The 18,197-nt window shown below is 37.9% G+C and overlaps 1 protein-coding gene across 1 annotated transcript; it reads left to right on the top strand.

Annotated features, from left to right (window-relative positions):
- Window positions 1–10,922: 10,922 nt before the first annotated feature.
- Window positions 10,923–11,681, top strand: LOC111901313 (uncharacterized). Its single transcript, XM_023897169.1, has one exon. It carries the CDS (start codon window positions 10,923–10,925, stop codon window positions 11,679–11,681), a length of 759 nt encoding a protein of 252 aa, XP_023752937.1.
- Window positions 11,682–18,197: the final 6,516 nt, after the last annotated feature.

Raw genomic sequence — 18,197 nt, 5'->3', positions numbered from 1 at the left:
GGTTCCAGATGTAAGTAAGAATAAGAATAAGAATATTTTACTGTATACATATATTTATCTTAAAATCTAATGAATGATGTATGCTCCTTGCAGACTTGTACAGAGGATGTTGCAAAAGATATGATCTGGTTTCATGCCAAGGAATATTAGGGCTTTAATTGCTGATGCTAGTTCAAGTTTGATTCCTATTAATGGCAGTAGCTTTGAGAAGTTGCGTAACAACAAAGAATTCATGGTCAAAGCTTTGGAGCAATCAAAAAAAGGAATGCATCGACTTTGGGGACTCCCAAGGTGTGTAAAATAAAAAATGGTTGGTGGCATTACATCTATTCTACAGGGTACTAAGTTTGAGTTGTTTGTGTGTGTAGGTCTCTAATGTTAAGTAGGAGGATGTTGGTGGGCTGGAAGATATGAAAAAATCTATTCTTGATACAATTCAGGTACATACTACATAGGAATGGAATAAGTTATGACATATTGGTAATGCATTTACAGCTCCCCCTTCTGCATAAAGATTTGTTTTCATCTGGGCTACGTAAGCGCTCTGGAGTTCTTCTCTACGGTCCTCCTGGTACAGGGAAAGTATGTTGGTGTTTTATCATCTTATAATCATTTATTTTGTGATTGATAGCCTCTAGGACAACTTTCATAAATGGGAACGCGAACAATCCCGACTGACAAAGGAACTCTTTTCCAATTGCGAGAGCATTGAATGGCAGGTATGTATCTGAAATACAAGACAAATTAAGAAAGATGAAATCTGTTTTGAGTTCTGAAAATGAATTTTTGTGATAGGGAAGGTAGATGATCTGGAAAAGACTATTTTTGTAGCTGCTAGAGACCATTCTTTGTATGGTATAAAACAAGTGGAGCTTGAAAAGCAAAGGAAGTGGACCACTACTGCTCCGATTCAGGTACAATACAAATCTTTTAATTTATTACTTTGGTAAATATGGATATGCGTCTTATTTTCTATGTGTGGTATGTAACCACTAACCAATCAAGTGGGAAATATTAAGAAAGCAGTGACTGTGACCGGAAGCAGTTCAAACTTTGGTGGGATGCGCCAAGAATTAATGTGGATGCCAAAGTCTCATCAGCAGCAGGATAAGGACAGGACCAGAACTGGATCATATGCTGTTGTAGATAATGATGATTTTATTTCTTCAGAATTAGACACACATATGCCTCTCATCAGGTATGCTTTTGCTTTTATAATTTCTTTAGATATATCATTTTAAAGATTGTCTTGTCTTGCTTACTAGCCCCAAATGAATTGTTTTTTATACTCATATTTTATTGATAGATATACCTAAAAAAGCAGATCCAATGGGTTGATCTAGCATACCTTTACCAGCTGTTTATAACCTCTTAAATTGTTTTTTGAACCAAAAAAACGAGCATGGATGATGATGTGTTTTTATTATAGCATCCTACTTTCGTTCCTTTGTGTTATAAATTTTTATTTTAAAATTTTTACCATAATGTCATCCAAATGGAAAACATTTAGGTCCTAATAAGAAGTTGAATGTACAATGCTAAAGATGAATAAGAAAAAAAAAGCTCAAAGTAGATTGTGTTAATGATAATAAAAATTGAAATATATAAATCTGTATTTGTGGATAATATGTAATTGTTGTATGTATGGTACAACAGACAACAAGACGAGGAGTTAGATGAACTAAGTGCAAGTGTAGAAAGGATCGGATCTGTTGGGCTCACCATACATGACGGACTCCTTTCATAGGTGCACATCTACTTTATGTATGGACATCGTGATCTTCTTCTTCATCACACTTCACAATTGACATAGATATATAGATAGATATTTTATTTGATCACCAAAAATAAGCTTAGTTGTTTGTTTCCCATTTCAGGAGAAAACTATAGGGGATTTGGGTTCAGAAATGGAAAGTACATCTAATCGTCTTGATTTTGTTCATGTTAGTCTTCTCTCATTTCATGATGTGTTTGATACTACATAATAGGTGATAGATGGGACAAGACTGGACCTCACCGAATAAATAATAATTAATAGAAGATAGCTTACTTGTACTACTTTGACGTCCATTGAGACCAGACAAAAAAGTTTGCAATCTTTTCTTTTGTCCAACCCAAAAATTGAGCCCATTATGTTTGGATAACCAGAATCATATATGTCTCTCCGCTCATCCATTATAATAATACCTAAGAAGCAGAACCAAACCTTTCCTTCTTAATCTCGGGTAGGTTTTTCCTATTTTTTTAATTGCTTACTGTCATATGCTTTACTTTTTTCATTTAACATGTGCAGTGGTTAATTTGTTTGTGTTTGATATAGTTTTATTGTCATTATATATAACAAGTGAGTTGTCCTGTTTGAATCTGAAGTTTATTATTGATACGAAATAGGGATTTCATCATTCATATACCAGACTCAAAATTATTAAGAAAGTGAAAACTGCACGACTTTTTTTTCTTAGGTTATGTCTTTAGACTCTGAAGTGTTTGATTTGTTGCGTATGTGGAGGGTCATAATCTTTTTATCAGAACACAATGTCAATTGGTTGAGAGTTTTTATAACAAGGTCTTATCTTTTTGTTAAGCATAGTTCTTGAGTCCTGAAAGCACCATCAAGAATTCGAGCACCACGAGAGATCTACATAGCAATATTGCGTAGACACAGGTTGGACTAATGAGATAGAAATTGCAATTTTTTGTCACTCCCAACCAAAAAGGTAGAACAAGTTGCGAAATTTTCTCTCTCTGTGCAAATGACATGAATGCCCTTCTCATTATCTCATGGAAAATAGAGCTAAAGAGCTTGTCCAGTCCCATCCCTTGTAACAAATGCAGACTAGGTGTTTGTTGTCTTTCTGTGTGTGTGTGTTCTTGTAACAAGGATGTTTGTATGTAAGAAAGCCTTGTTTTCTACTTTGTGGTAAGTTGTGTTACTTGTGTGTGCATTATTAGGTCAATGAAATACACACTTATATAATATAGCTTTACCAGATTAAGGGGCTGTTTCTATTTCTTTTGACTGACCGAGCTTAATCTAGACACATGCATGACATAACAGATTAAACCAAAAAACCTGGTTTAATCTATTCTGATACACACTCTTTACCTATTTGTTTTTTTACTTTTTTTCCTCACGTTAAAATTGATGAATATTATTTGTTAGATTGCAAGGGTAAAATGGTGATTGAAATGTTGTATAACATATCTCATTATATGAGTGGTGATTCTTAATTTTGGTTGCAAATGACGTTCATAGTTGCATTCTGTCAGGCAGTTAGTAGGAAGATGAATACAGGCTGCAATATTGTTTTCGACTGAAATTTCAAAGTTGGATCTCTCAGTCTCAGTCTCAGTCTTTGATGAGAGCCATGCCATGGAGATGGATGGAGAAAGATATAGAGGTATGTGTGTACATAATTTCTTCCCATCTCTCCTTTCCTTTGTTAAAAGATTTTTTTTTATTTCTCTCATATTTTTGGAACCCATTGTATTAACTAATTCCCCTTTAGTAGTAGCAGTAGTAATAGTAGTAGGGGTATAGTTTTCATTGTTGTTGGCCAAACCAAACCAAATCAAAGCCTAAGACTGAGGTGGGGTAGGGGAATTATGTAAATACTACTAGTCGTTTTAGTGTGTAAATACATGCAGAACAATGTTGTGTTACAGTACATGATATCTTTGTTATTGTAACCTGTTTTCAATTGGCTTTCTTCCACATGATGAAATGGTAATAGTTAGGAGAGGGTTTTTATTTTTAATTTTGATAATTTGATCATCAACAAGAACAAGGCTGTCTTGAAAGTGTTATTTCATCAAATTGTAGAAAATAGCAACGTACTTGAAATATGGAGCTTGAAACTTAAAAAATCTTACAAGTTTTGATTGGTGGATTGATTCTTTTTGAGGCTTATTCTACATGAAGTGGTTATCAGGATATATCATACTTGATAAGCTTTGTTCAAAGTTTTATAGGATTATAGTACACTAAAAAATGCCAATGGCTAACTTTTTGGGATTTTTCAGTTAAAATTGTGCAGAAGCATTTCTTATGCTGCAGTTGCTGCTCATGTAGATCAGACTAGCAGGAGGAAATTAGCACTTTTCCAGGTTCCTTTGTTACTAGGCATTGGGGAAGAAGATACAGCCCTAACTAAGGCAACTGAAAGTGGCGATACTGATCTTGTTTATCTTGTTCTCTTTCATATATGGCAGAAGGTATTTATTGTTTTCTTATTTGATTAATTATAAAATAATGGTAAAATTAAGTTCTCAAAGTATTGGCTTGTATAGAGACCAGCATTGGAATTATTTGGAATGATACAAGCTAGACCTATTGCACGCGATCTAATCATACGAGACTCAAGATATCATATTTTGGCATGGCTAGAAGCTTTGGAGGAAACGAGACTCAAGAAAAAGTAAACACACAGAGAGTTGTTGGCACAAAGTAAGCTAGATGATGCAATTGTATATAAATGAGTTCATTTTTTTATAACATTTACTCACTTTTGGAATAACTATTTGTATTTGACATATTAGTGAAATGAATAATCTTTGTTATTTATGGTATTTTATTTTGTATTATGAGATTTTTAATGTATTATTTAATTTGAATATTAGTAAATCTATAAATAATATTTTTTTTAAACATTTAAAATTATGATACGCAAAAATGTGTGTCGTCTTCATTTATGACATGGCCTTTCTTGACAGGGGCTTTCTTGATATGCATTGCGTGTCATTAACACGCGCGTCGTAAGGTTACGACACGCGAATGTGAGTCGTCTTCCTTTATGACAATGCCTTCCTTGATACGCATTGCGTGTCGTAATCGCATGTCGTAATTGCACGTCATAAATGAGCGTCGTAATGTGCGTCGTCTATAGACGACGCGCAAAAGCACGTTGTCTCTCTCTATGACAGGGCCTTCCTTGACGTGCATTTGCGCGTCGTCTGAGCCTTTTACGACGCGCAATGAGCATCGTAAAAGGCTGTTTTTCTAGTAGTGATTTAAGTTGGTTCCATCAAAAGTGACTTTCCCACACAAGTTCATAAGGGTAAAGAAGCCATTAGGATTAGAGCCAGAAGCAGCATTGTTTGAAGACATCTAAACGAAGAGAACAAGATTAGTTTAGATATTAAAAGAGTCCTTAATAAAACACCCAAATGTAATATTAAGTCTTGGATCCAATCACAATATATTATAACTTAGAAGAGGTATGCCGTAATCCAAGCTATAACATATTTGAATGGTAGGTGAATGACGATTCACCAATTTTCACCATGAAAACCAAAATGTAAATATTAGGTTTTTAATTGGTTCTTAAAAATTCCTAGATTCTTTTGAGACTCAATGAACTTTTCAAAGGCATGTTTCAATCTCGAGAGTTCCCTCCAAGTTTTGTGACTTGGATACCGAGGATCACAAAATGAGGTGTGAAGTAACCATGCAAATCACTTGGTACCCTTAATGTTTATCACTCAATTGATGTGCCGGTAAACCACACACGCTCCACCGATACTATGATAAACCTTAAGTCCAAGTTAGTGTGCCGGTTAACCGCACACGCTCCACTAACGACTTAAACAAAGTGTAAAGTGTAATTTCATGGATGAGCACCTTATTCAAATTTTTCCTAAAGTAACTAAGATTGGTAATTTAATAAAAGCATTTAGTTACTATATAATATTCATCATACTTTTAATGAGAATTTATAAGTCTTTGTCCTACCCGTTCGGCTAACGACCCTCCACCGATCAAGGATGCGGTGGGTGAGAGTGGACACCCATGTGAGGGATACTTTTTAATCATGTAATACACGTTCGCATATGAGGTAAGGTTTTAAAAAAGTAGGTTTAGAAGCCAACCCTTGTGAATACTCTATCCATTTCTGATTATTTTTTCCCATGTGAGGGATACTTTTTAATCAACGACTTTATGAATACTCTATCTGATTTTTTTCCATAGCGTAAACCCTAAACACTAAACTATGTTTCAGTTGCATCATGTCTATTGATAAAATCTAGACTACTAATAAACATAGTCAATCTCCCGAGTTCCAGCTAGGACTTGACTCTTTTGTCAAGAGATCCATGTCAAATATAGATAGTAATGGTGAAACCCGATGTCTGTGTGAGGAATATGATAACCTTTACTTCATGGATCCGATAACAAAGAGACGTCATGTATGTATACATCGTTTCAGTCAGTCATACGAAATGTTGACATATCACGATAAACCTTTACTTCATCTAGTTGTTAGTCGAACTCGAATGATGATTTTGTACAGTTGTTAGTGGAAGTCGAAACTAAGTTAGTGGAAGTCAAAACCAAGTTATATCATCGTTGTACAATTTCTTCCCTTGAGTTTTTTGCAAAGCTTATGCATATCATGGTAAAAAAAACAAGTGGACTGATAGTTCATTTAATTAACTCCTTGAGTTGTTGAATTTAGCATTTCCACAAGACAACAAGACTCGCCGTTTATATTATCTGGCCAAAAAGAAACTAAAGAATATAGGTTTGGGCTATGAGCCAATACATGTATGAAAAAACTACTGTTTCTCTTTTGGTAGTAACACAAGTCATTGTAGATTTATCCCGTTTGTAAAGAGATTCGGTGTATTGATAAAAAAAAACCAAGGTTAAGAAGGTTGCTCATAAGGTGTTACAGTACTTTCCAATGACCCCTAGACTACAATGTTTGTATTGTTTAAGGTATACTTCCAAAAATATGATTTGGGATAGTACCGGGAGATCAGAAGATGGTGTGATGCGTCATCCCGTTGATGGAAAATCTTGGAAAAATTTGATGTAGATTACATTGACTTCTCGAGTAAACCTTGAGACATACAACTAGGGATTGCAACTGACGACTTTAATCCTTTTGGTAACATGTGTAATCCACATAGAACATGGCTGAATGTGCTCACCACATACAATCTGCCACTATGGCTTTATATCAAAGAGTCATCATTCATGTTAGCCTTGTTGATTCTCGTCCGTAAGGCACCTGGAAAGGACATGGATGTTTTCCTTAGGCCGTTAGTGGCAGAGCTTAATTTTTTGTGGTACATAGGCATACATATTAAATACGCAGTGACAAAAACATTTTCATAATGAAAGTTATGTTGTTATGGACAATAAATGAATTTTGAGCTTGTTGTAATTTATCATGTTGGATCGAGCAATGGTATAGAGCATGCCCGACTTCCAATGAATACACTCCCTTGTTTAATCTAAGTAATATATATGTTTATATCAGTCATCGTTGGTTCTTAGACGTTAATGATCTATTAAGGATAAGTTTGGGACTTAACGAGAAACCTGATACAAGACCCACTCCGATACACTTTACTAATGAAGCCATACAAGAGCTACTAGGTCGTCTATTACTTTGTAAATCGGGAAAAACATCCTAAGATTGTAAAGGAAACGATAGGTCGACAAGGATTCGAGTTGAACTAGTCGAAACGTAGCATATTTTTCGAGCTCAAGTATTAGTCTTCTTTGTAGATGAAGCACAACATAGATGTGATGTTTTAGGTTCCCATTTCTACAATTGGATTGGTGTGGAAAGATAATATCAAGAAGATAATCATGTAAACACTGATGAACATAATCATGTGAGTAAACTTTGATGATTAGATGGAGAGAAACAACATATTACATGAAGAACACTCATGAACGGGGAGAGACCACATGAAAACTCTCTCCAGTCTAAAGTCTACATATGTGCACTCATACATAAATGACTACTCACGTCCACTTTATATACTAGGGGGGGGGGGAATATACTCTCATACAAAGGAATATTGTACCATAGTAAAACACTCATCTTTCCTCTTCATCAAAACCTAATTACGATTTCGGTGTCTCCTCATCCTCCGGGGAATCTAAGAAGAAGAAGATCTTGAAGGAAACAAGCACTCCTCTCCTCCTACTGAAGATACCTTGATAGATGATCAAGATAGCAAAGCTTAAGGCACTCCAGTTGATGATTCCAACTCCTAGAGCCAAATGATGATGAAAATGAAGATGATAGAAAATCCGAAAGTTCCATCTCAGACACATGATCCTCAGATTAGAATGTTGTAGATCTCTTTTCCTTGTTGGAACTGCGAGATAACATTGCCTCGGCCAACTCCAAAGTCAGTAAACTTGACCTAAAAGTCGCAGGCATTGACACGAAACTCGATCAGAAAGCAGCAAATATTGACGCCAAGCTCGAGCTCATCCTCAAATTTGTTTTCGTGATCCAAGCTGCTGCTCCCTCAGAACTTGACCAAGTCAATCAGGTAGACTAACTCATTTCACTTCGTATCAAGCGCACTATTAAAGAATTTGAGAAAAAGTACAATGACAGTCTCGAACAACATATCTCCACCACCACCATCAAGCTTAAAATCCATGACGATAGGATTAATGCTACCAATGAACTCATTAAGAAGACTCATGTTCTTCATGAGAAACAGATTCAACAACTTGAGAATGAGATCCATCAAAAAGATTCCATGAACATGGTCACGCAAGAGGTGCTCATTAAGCTCATTCGTTAAACCAGGAATATTGTGGATTTTCCGAACCACAAATTTGATTCGATGCTTGTCATTCTTGATGAAACCTTTACCCACCTCAAAGCTCAAGCTCCTACAACGACGACATATGACGCACTCACCAAGTACTTAATATATGTTTTCAACGAGTGTTTGAAATATTGGAGGAAATAAAGTCTGAGTCTATACTTGCATTGGAGGTAGGGCCTTCCTATGCTAAATAGGGAGAAAGAAGAACAATTCAATGGAAACCCATCTTGTACTATGCACTCCGAGATTAATCTACTGATGAGGAAGTTGTAGAAATGGAATTTATGGAAACTGAAGAGGTTGAAGATGATGAAGATCTGGTTGAAAATATGATCTTAGGACTTCAATTCATTCGAGAACAACCTGTCAAAGTCCTTTCGGAAGAAGAGAAGATGAAATGGTCCTCGGTTTCTTGGCCATCATCTTTAGCAAAAGTGTTCACACAGAGCCAAGACTTGGTGAAGCTCAAAACCAAGGTCACAATTGATGCTTTATGAGCCACTCAATCAATGCTTCCTCCAATTCATGCTCTGAGGATCATTTAAATTGATGAAGATTCTCCCACCCAGAAATCTGATGAAATCCCTGAAGAGCCTCTGATGCCTCCCCCATCCGAACTATTTATCATGGAATCTAGTCATCAAATTATCTCCTCCATTTATGAAAAATGTGACAAATTCAAAGACCTAGGCAAGAAGATAGACACAAGTTCGGACAACCCAATAAAGTCGTTTAGAAAGTCCAAGGGCTGGTCCCAGGAACAAGTTGATCAAGAATCGGAAGAAAGCATCTGGATTCACGCTCGCAAAGACAACCAAAATCCGATGTTGTGCATTTCTCCTCTCTTTCAAGAATGAATCAGTCATGCCATACATTTCATGCCCTTCATGTATTTTGATCTTCCAACTCAAGATGTTGACCAACTCGACTTGCCAATCTCTCCATATGGTCGCTTCTCCATCAAGTTGGCAGCTCTTCATCCAAATGATGATCCTCAAACTATCATTCTAACTGAACATGATAGATTGAGCACTTTTTATTCTACCAATGAACGAACCCAAAAGGAAGTTTGGTCTCAGAAAAGAATCACCAAGATAGTTTGTTATGGTAGAAAAGTCCAAAGCGTGTTTGATGTGGATTGTCTCCTATACTAATACAATATTTCCTGGAACAAAGAATCTATCATCACAATCACTGATGCAGACTTTCCTTCGATAAATCCAAATGTCATTCTTGTCATCGTTCCTCACCTCCGAGACGTCAATCAAATGATTCAAGCATGGGAGCCTAGAACTCAGCTACCTACTTCTTGAAGGACTACATCGCTGAATTCCGCCGATCAGATGTAGAGTTTTCTCATCTCTTTGAAACAGAAAAATTCTTAGCCAAAATCAGTACCGAACTCCCTGAATCTCAGATTTTAGCTGATGAACACCGAGGAGAGGAGCTTGATGCATAAAATGTGAGTTTTTATAATCATATTGAACCTTTAGATTGAAAACCACACGGCTTGCTTAAATATGAAAAAGTTAAGTCTTACATAAGTGATTATCATATTTTTGTCATATCTTAAATGAAAATTTTAAACAAACGATATTATGAAAAGTAGAACTAGCTGGATATCAAAATCTCTAAAAATAATTTGTAATCTAGCGAATATTATACCGTTTATTCAGATTAGTACGGCCTTCTACATATAAGGAACGCACAATGGAGTTGCAGAAGTAGTTTACAATAATTGTTTGTTAGTACATGCCATCTTGAAGTTGGTTAAATACAGAGAACCGTACTTAACTTTTCAATGATTTCTTTAACTCCGTACATGAGGTCCTCCTGGATTTATGTTACCATTAATAAAATTCATGTTACCTTTAAAATCCAGTTTCTTGATTTTGTGTTCTATAAAAAAGCATAAGGCTGATATGCCAGCCATTGGTGGTCTTAAATATCATCAATATTTTACATGTGTATTTTAGTTTGCATTATTATTACTTTTATATCATGCGTATCATACCTCAAATAGAATATATACCTATGGATACACCCATCACCACTGGATGTAATATAAACCAATATACGTAAGAAAATTTTGCAACATAAAGATCAAAATTTTGGGCAGGTGAAAGGTACCGTTGATGATTGGGGAGGCAACGCAAAAACATCACAGCTCATGATATATCCTTCTAAATAGTTTAATAAATGCCAATCTTTAACTTATGTCTCCTCCATCCTTGTTACTTCTTCCGTCCCTATAAATATTCTTCTTCTTTCTTTAGCAAGCTTAACATCACCCGATCCTTGAATTTTGCTTTAGTTCGATCAAATAAATCATCAACATGGGAGCCCCATCATCTATAAATCATTTCAGATCCATAAGTTTGCCTTCTAGGTTAACCCACCCATCTTGTACTAAGACCCAACAAGCCCTTTCTCACCACCAAAATGAAACCCTTCTCGAAGCTGCCTTAGAGTGGTCCATTGGGTTTCTAGACACATGTAGCACCCTTATAGACATGATCATGTTAATGAAGGAAAACGTGAACGCCCTTCAAATGGCCTTACGGAGGAAAGGTAGCGATTCAACAGTTGCTAGTAAAATTGCAGCGTATCTATGCTTCCGGAAAATGGCAAAGAAGGTTGTAACCAAGAGCCTCAGGACACTAAAACATCTAGAAAAGAAAATATGTTCATTTCTTTTTGTAGATATTGATCACCATGTGTCATTGGTTTCCAAAGTTCTTAAAGAAACTAATGCACTTACTATCTCCTTGTTCAAATCCATTTTCATCATTGTGTCAACCAAGCCTAAGCGTGATAACGGGGTTCAACTGATATCAAAGTTGTTGTCCAAGCGTACATCCACACACAAACATGATCAATTGGTCCTCACCGAGGTTGAAACCATTGAATTGACTCTCACGTTGCTCCACAGGAATGTACGCAATGGTGAAACCAAAGATGTTGATGTGGAAGTGACACTAAGGAGATTGCAAATTCTTCATGTGGGTCTTGAAGGATTGAAGGTTGGTTTAGATCACCTTTTCAGGAGACTAATCCATAGTAGAGTTTCCCTTCTCAATATCTTAGTTTGTTAGACATCCATAGTTTTCATACACCAGTTACGCATGTTTTAGAGGCATTTTCTGGTTTTTGTAACATGTGCATGGACTTTTTGAACTATATAAAATATCAACAATACGATCTCATTTTTGTTTGTCACTAGTATCTCATTATTATTCCTAAATTGGCTACAAGTAATAGATATGTTTAAAAGAAATTTTTCATGTTTTATATGATAGTAAGCATAAATATCCATTGTGGCTAAAGAGAGAGGAGCTGAGGAGGCACCAAAAATTACAAATAGGATGAGAGGGGTAAAGATCTATCAATATGTTTATCCTAATATCTTATCTTCTATATATCTCATTTATACCCCTTCCACTTTGTTCTTTCCTCTTCTGTTAGGTGTTCATAACATTCACACCACATACCAACAATTTTATTTTCTCACCCTTCAGCTCTTCGATTGAGCCAAAATTTCACCGCCAAAAAAGTCCCAATTGTGACCTCCCCATTAGCGACGACCTCCTAATTAGCTACCCCCCCCCATGATCGACGACCTCCTCAAGCTTCTTCAAGTGAGGTTTTCTTCTTCTTTCTTCTATGTTTTTCTGCTTTTTCTTTTCCTTTTCTCTTCTCCCCACTAAAAACTCGAATTTTCAGAGTTTCTTTACTGAAATTTCCAGCTTTACTGTCGGGATTTGAATCTCCCTACCGGAAAATCTCGAAATTTGGAACATCAACCATCTTCTCCGCCATATTACACCTCCACAGGTTCTTCATCATCTTTTTAATTTTAATTTTGTATGTCGAATGTATATTCTATATATGTATGTGTATAATGTATGTATATATGTGTTTTTAAGTGTATTATTTATGTGATTAATGTATGTATATGTGTATGTGTTTATGTAAGTACATATATGTATTTGTGTATTTGTATATGTATCATCTATGTATATATGGGTTTTTCTATGTGTATTATGTATGTATTTATGTATTTGTATGCGTATTATGTGTCTATATGTGTATTTGTATGCATAGACATTGATTTGTAATGGAAAAGTATGAAACTAGATGTAGGATGCTCTAAGGAAAAAATGAGCATGCCCTTAATTTGTAAAGCACAATGCTAGTACGGAAAAAATGAGCATGCCTTACTTTGTGAAGTATAATGCTATAATGATCATGACCTTTATTTCTAAACTACATGGGTTTAATAGGTGTTTACTTGTATGAAATTTTGAAATTACAATGTTATAATGGAAAAAACGATAAAAAAAATAGTTTGTGTATTTGTAAGCAATTTGGAAAGTGCAATGCTATAATGGAATGTGTTTTTGTATGTGTATGAAATATGTGTATTTGTATGTAAATGTATGTATGTATTGATTGGAACATCACTTAACTTTCAAGGGTTTATTTGGAAAGTACAATGCTATAAAGGAAAAAATGAAGAGAAAAAAGTAGGATTCTATCATGGGAAAAAACAAATGCCTTAAATAAGAAAAATATTGTAAAGTAGAATACTGTAATAGGATAAAATATGATACTATAGATAAATATATATATATATATATATATATATATATATATAAATCGGGACCAAATTTTTTTGTTTTAATTTATATTACTTGTAAGATTGTTAAGGAAAAACAGTACTGATATAACATCAAACCACACAACCATAATTACATGTCTCAAAACAAAAATGTCAAATAGTATAATGTCAGAGTACAATCCCAGGGTTCTCAAATGCGGAAACATATGTGTGCGATGCATTACTACCCTGCTGGTTCCTTCCCCTTAGATGAAGAGGTACCTGAAACCAAAACTGAAAACCGTAAGCACAAAGATTAGTGAGTTCTCCCATCATACCGCATACCATACAACCATACATACTGTCGGGCAGTTCTGGGGTGCCCGACCTACCTGTGTCAAGCCATTCTGGGGTGCTGACCTACCTATGTCAAGCCATTATGGATGTTGACCTACCCGTGAAAGGCCATTTTGGGGTGCCTGCCTACCCTCTGGTCTATCTCACCTGGTCATGGGGACTATTTCACCCACTACTACTATCACATAACAATATATATCATAATCATGCTGTCAAACATGTCTGGGGTGTCCGACCTACCCTTCGGTCCTAACGACCGAATCGGGGACTATTCCCCTTCCTACTACCATTAGCACATAAAACATATCACACTGGCACATAGAACACATCTAATAATGGAAACCATTCAATTATCACATAGACAATCATCTCTATTGTAATCAACTACAAGTGGGTTGGCCTTGGTGCCTTAGACCCACTTTTATAGTAAGGTAACTCACCTCCATGTCGTGTAGTGTCTGCACTGTCCTTGGTACGGAAATCAACTCTTCTCGACTCCTCAATCCCTTGAATGAACTGAGAATGAAGAAAAACCTCTGGATCTACTAGCTTCCGCTTGAACTCCCAAGATTCCTTATTCTCTTTCAACTTCAAATGCACAGAAAAGTCACCAAAAAGCTCAAGAACACTCAAAAGAGGCTTAGGGTTCGAGTTAGGGTTTTCTCTGGGTTGAGAGGAACAATGGAGGCGGGGTTGGGGCATTATAAGTTGTTTAAATAGGGTGCAAACCCCAAATATTAGGTTTTCATCCAGACAGTCCTACTAGTCGGGTCGGTCCCCCGAATCGTCGAGTAGGTCACTTATCCTACCAATCCAAAGTCGAGTCTACTTGACGAGTTGGGCATCCGACTCGTCGAGTCCCAGAGCAAAACATGAGTTTACTTTAATTAAAATACATACCTGGAACCAGATGTTACAAATCTCCCCTACTTATTTTAGACTCCGTCCTCGAAGCCTGCTACTGAATTCGAAAAAAGCTTGGGGTAGTGTTCCCTCATCTCGTCCTTCAGCTCCCAAGTCCATTTTGAGCCCTTGCAGTGCTGCCATTGAACCTTCAGCAGTTCCACACTCTTGTTCATCAGATCCTTTGACTTCCTGTTGAGGTTCGCCACTGGACGCTCGATGTAGTTCATGCTATCATCCACCTGAATCTCTTCCAAAGGCACCATTGTCGAGTCGTCCACTAGGCACTTTCGCACCTAGGAGACGTGAAAAGTAGTGTGAATATGACTGATTTCGGCTGGCAGGTCCATCCTATATGCCACCTTGGCCACCCGGGCTATAACCCTGAAAGGTCCAATGTACCTGGGGCCTAACTTACCCCGCTTCCTGAACCGAATGACGCCTTTCCAGGGCGATACCTTCAAGAGCACCATATCACCGACCTGAATTCCATGTTTGAACGATGCTTGTCGGCATAACTTTTCTGCCGACTCTGAGCAGTCTGAAGCCTGATCCGCACCTGCTGGATCGTCTCTATAGTCTTTAGTACCACTTCGGTACTCCCCATGACCCTCTGGCCAACCTCACCCCATCATATCGCGGTCCTACACTTCCTCCTGTACAACATCTCGAAGGGAGGTCGGTCGATACTCGTGTGATAGCTGTTATTATACGAAAACTCTGCCAAAGGAAGGTAAATATCCCAACTACCTCCAAAGTCTAAAACACACACCCGCAACATATCCTATAGAGTTTGGATGGTTCGCTCACTCTGACCATCTGTCTGCGGGTGAAAAGCGGTGCTAAAGTGCAGACGAGTACGCATCTCTTCGTCAAACTTCTTCTAGAATTTGGAAGTGATCCGCACATCTTTGTCGGAAATCACCGAAACTGGCACTCCGTGCCGAGCGACTACCTCTATGATATAGATTTCGATCAAGTTTTCGGCCGAAATGCTCTCCAAAATCGGAATGAAATGGGCCCTCTTGGTCAACTGATCCACAATGTGTAACACCGTACCCATAAAAATTCAAGCCGTTTTAAAATTTTAAAACATTTCAATCCGTTAAACATTACAACTTGTTTTCAAATGTATCATATCAGAGTATCCCATAAACAAATTTATAAAAAGTGAGGAGGGATACGATCATGCCTTGGCCTTGCCCCAATCCCCTGAAGTACCTGAAACAATAAACTAAAAATGTAAGCCCAAAAGCTTAGTGAGTTCCCCCAAAATATCGATACACATACAGTCCACATAACAATGTCAACAACATCGTAACATAACAAACTAAACATAATGCAACAGGTCCATAACTTTACAGACCGAATTACCCCCTGGGCCCACATTGTGAGTCTGGATTGCCTTGCGGGCCCACAGCTCACATCTGGCTTGCCGTCGGGCCCACAATACGAGTCTCCCTTATCCCATAACTGGAATGCACCCGGGTTTGTTGGATTACCGCACTAAGCAGTCTCACCTCAACCCATCCTACATAACATATCAACATATATCATAACCACTGAGCATGCAAATAATCATATAACACAGGTAGTCCTACAGATCTACCTAACTGGCATAACCACTGAGCATGTAAATAATCATATATCAACACAGGTAGTCCTATTGATCTACCTAACTGGCATAACCACTGAGCATGCAAATAATCATATATCAATATAGGTAGTCCTCCCGATCTACCTAACTGGCACAACCACTGAGCATGCAACATTAACTTCATACTCAACATACTAAAACTTCTAGGACAGCATATTCAATGGGCCAACCTTGGTTCCTTAGACCCCTTAGTATAGGGAGGATAACTCACTTCACAAATGCCGACTCGGTAAGTAAACTCCAACTCTCGGACCACTGCCACAAACTCCACCACCTATTATCATAGTATAACCATACTCGTAAGTTCCCAACTCTTTAAGGTACCCCATAAATCAACTAGTCAACCCCTTGTCCAAGTCAAAGTCAACAGTCCATGTTTACCTTTATTCGTCGAGTACCCTTGGCTACTCGCTGAGTTCCTCGAGATACTCACTCACTCGCCGTGTCTCCGAAGTGACTCGTCGAGTTCATAAGGTTCCCGATCAAAACCTAAGGCCACTCGCTGAGTTTCCTTCTTGCAACTCGACATATTCACGCGCATTCCTCAATTTGGGGAAACATTAACCGACTCGCCGAGTTGCTCATCCAACTCGTCGGGTCTTGGGTAGTCTTCATCAGAATCACCGAGTTGTTTATCAAACTCGTTGAGTTCAATGCCTATCTTTATATGACTCGCCGAGTAGACTATGCGACTCGCCGAGTCTCTTCAGCCCCTTAACCATGCAGACACTTTTTAAGCCATGCCAAGGCCCCAAATTGCAGATCCAACTTCCTTAGGCATACTTATCACGTAAAGTTACAAACTTTACGTGCATGCCAGGCTTTAAGACCCTAAAATGGCACAACTAAGCTTGCAATGAAGTCACATCCTTGGGGGAGGGCTCATACTAAACAAGTCTGGTGGCTTTATGAATCTAGAAGCCAAGGGGAGTCCATATCTGAAGTTACAACCTCAGATCTTGACTTAAACACAATAACCCTTTCCTAAACTCATGCACAAAAGGGTTTAGGAGAAAATGATCCAAGGGAAAATGATCTAATACCTTCAAGGGATTCCTTTCTGATGAAGAACTTGAAACCCACCAATTCTTGCTTCAACTAGGTTGCTTCCCAAGTGATTTCTTCACCACAAACTTCCCTCCAAGCTTAAACCTCCAAAGAACAAACACACACTCATGTTAGGGCCTTTTTGGACTCTCAATGGATTGTAGAGAGGCCAAAGTAGGCTTGTGTTTCTTTAAACAGGGTGCAAAACCTCGGGATTTAGGGTTTCATCTGCCAGCTCCTACTCGTCGAGTCCCTTCTTGGACTCGGTGAGTAGGCCACTATAATACGTGGACCAACCCGCTGCTACTCGACGAGTAGGGCAAACAGCTCGTCGAGTAGACCCAATGACCAAAAAGGAATCAAACATAACTCAATACCTGAAAATTGGGGCGTTACACAATGACCCAAATCGAATCCATTCCCCGCACAGTCCTGGGAAGCTTCGTGATGAAATCCATAGTGATATCTTCCCATTTCCACAACGGAATATCCAACGGTTTGGTATTTCTGTAAGGCCTCTGGTGCTTGGCCTTGACCTTCCTGTAGGTCAGGTATCTCTCAACGAAGCAAGCGACATCCCTCTTCATGCAGGGCCACTAATAATCAAGACGAAGATCCCTATACATCTTCGTCGCCCCCGGAAAGATAGAAAACTTGGATTTAAGCTCATCATCCATCAATACCTGACGCACACCTCCATGATATGGGACCCACGCTCACTCTTGCAATGTTCCTCCTTCATAGCTTGTTGATGGGCCTCTCGAATTCGCTCCAAGAATGGGGTCACCACCGTCATCCTCAAACAAATATCTCTGATCAGTGCTTCTTTGCGGCTAAGTGTATTGGCCATAACATTAGCCTTCGCCGGGTGGTAGAGGATCTCATAATCGTAATCCTTCACCACATCTAGCCATCGACGCTGCCTCATATTCAAATTTGGCTGAACCATGAGGTACCTCAAACTCTTATGGTCTGTGTAAATAGTACAACAAAACCCGTAGAGGTAATGACGCCAAATATTGAGGGCGAAAACAACTACCCTTAACT

The sequence above is a fragment of the Lactuca sativa genome, chromosome 3 (genome assembly GCF_002870075.4).
Source record: "Lactuca sativa cultivar Salinas chromosome 3, Lsat_Salinas_v11, whole genome shotgun sequence".
NCBI lineage: Eukaryota > Viridiplantae > Streptophyta > Magnoliopsida > Asterales > Asteraceae > Lactuca > Lactuca sativa.
This window is presented reverse-complemented; position numbering and strand designations above follow the sequence as displayed.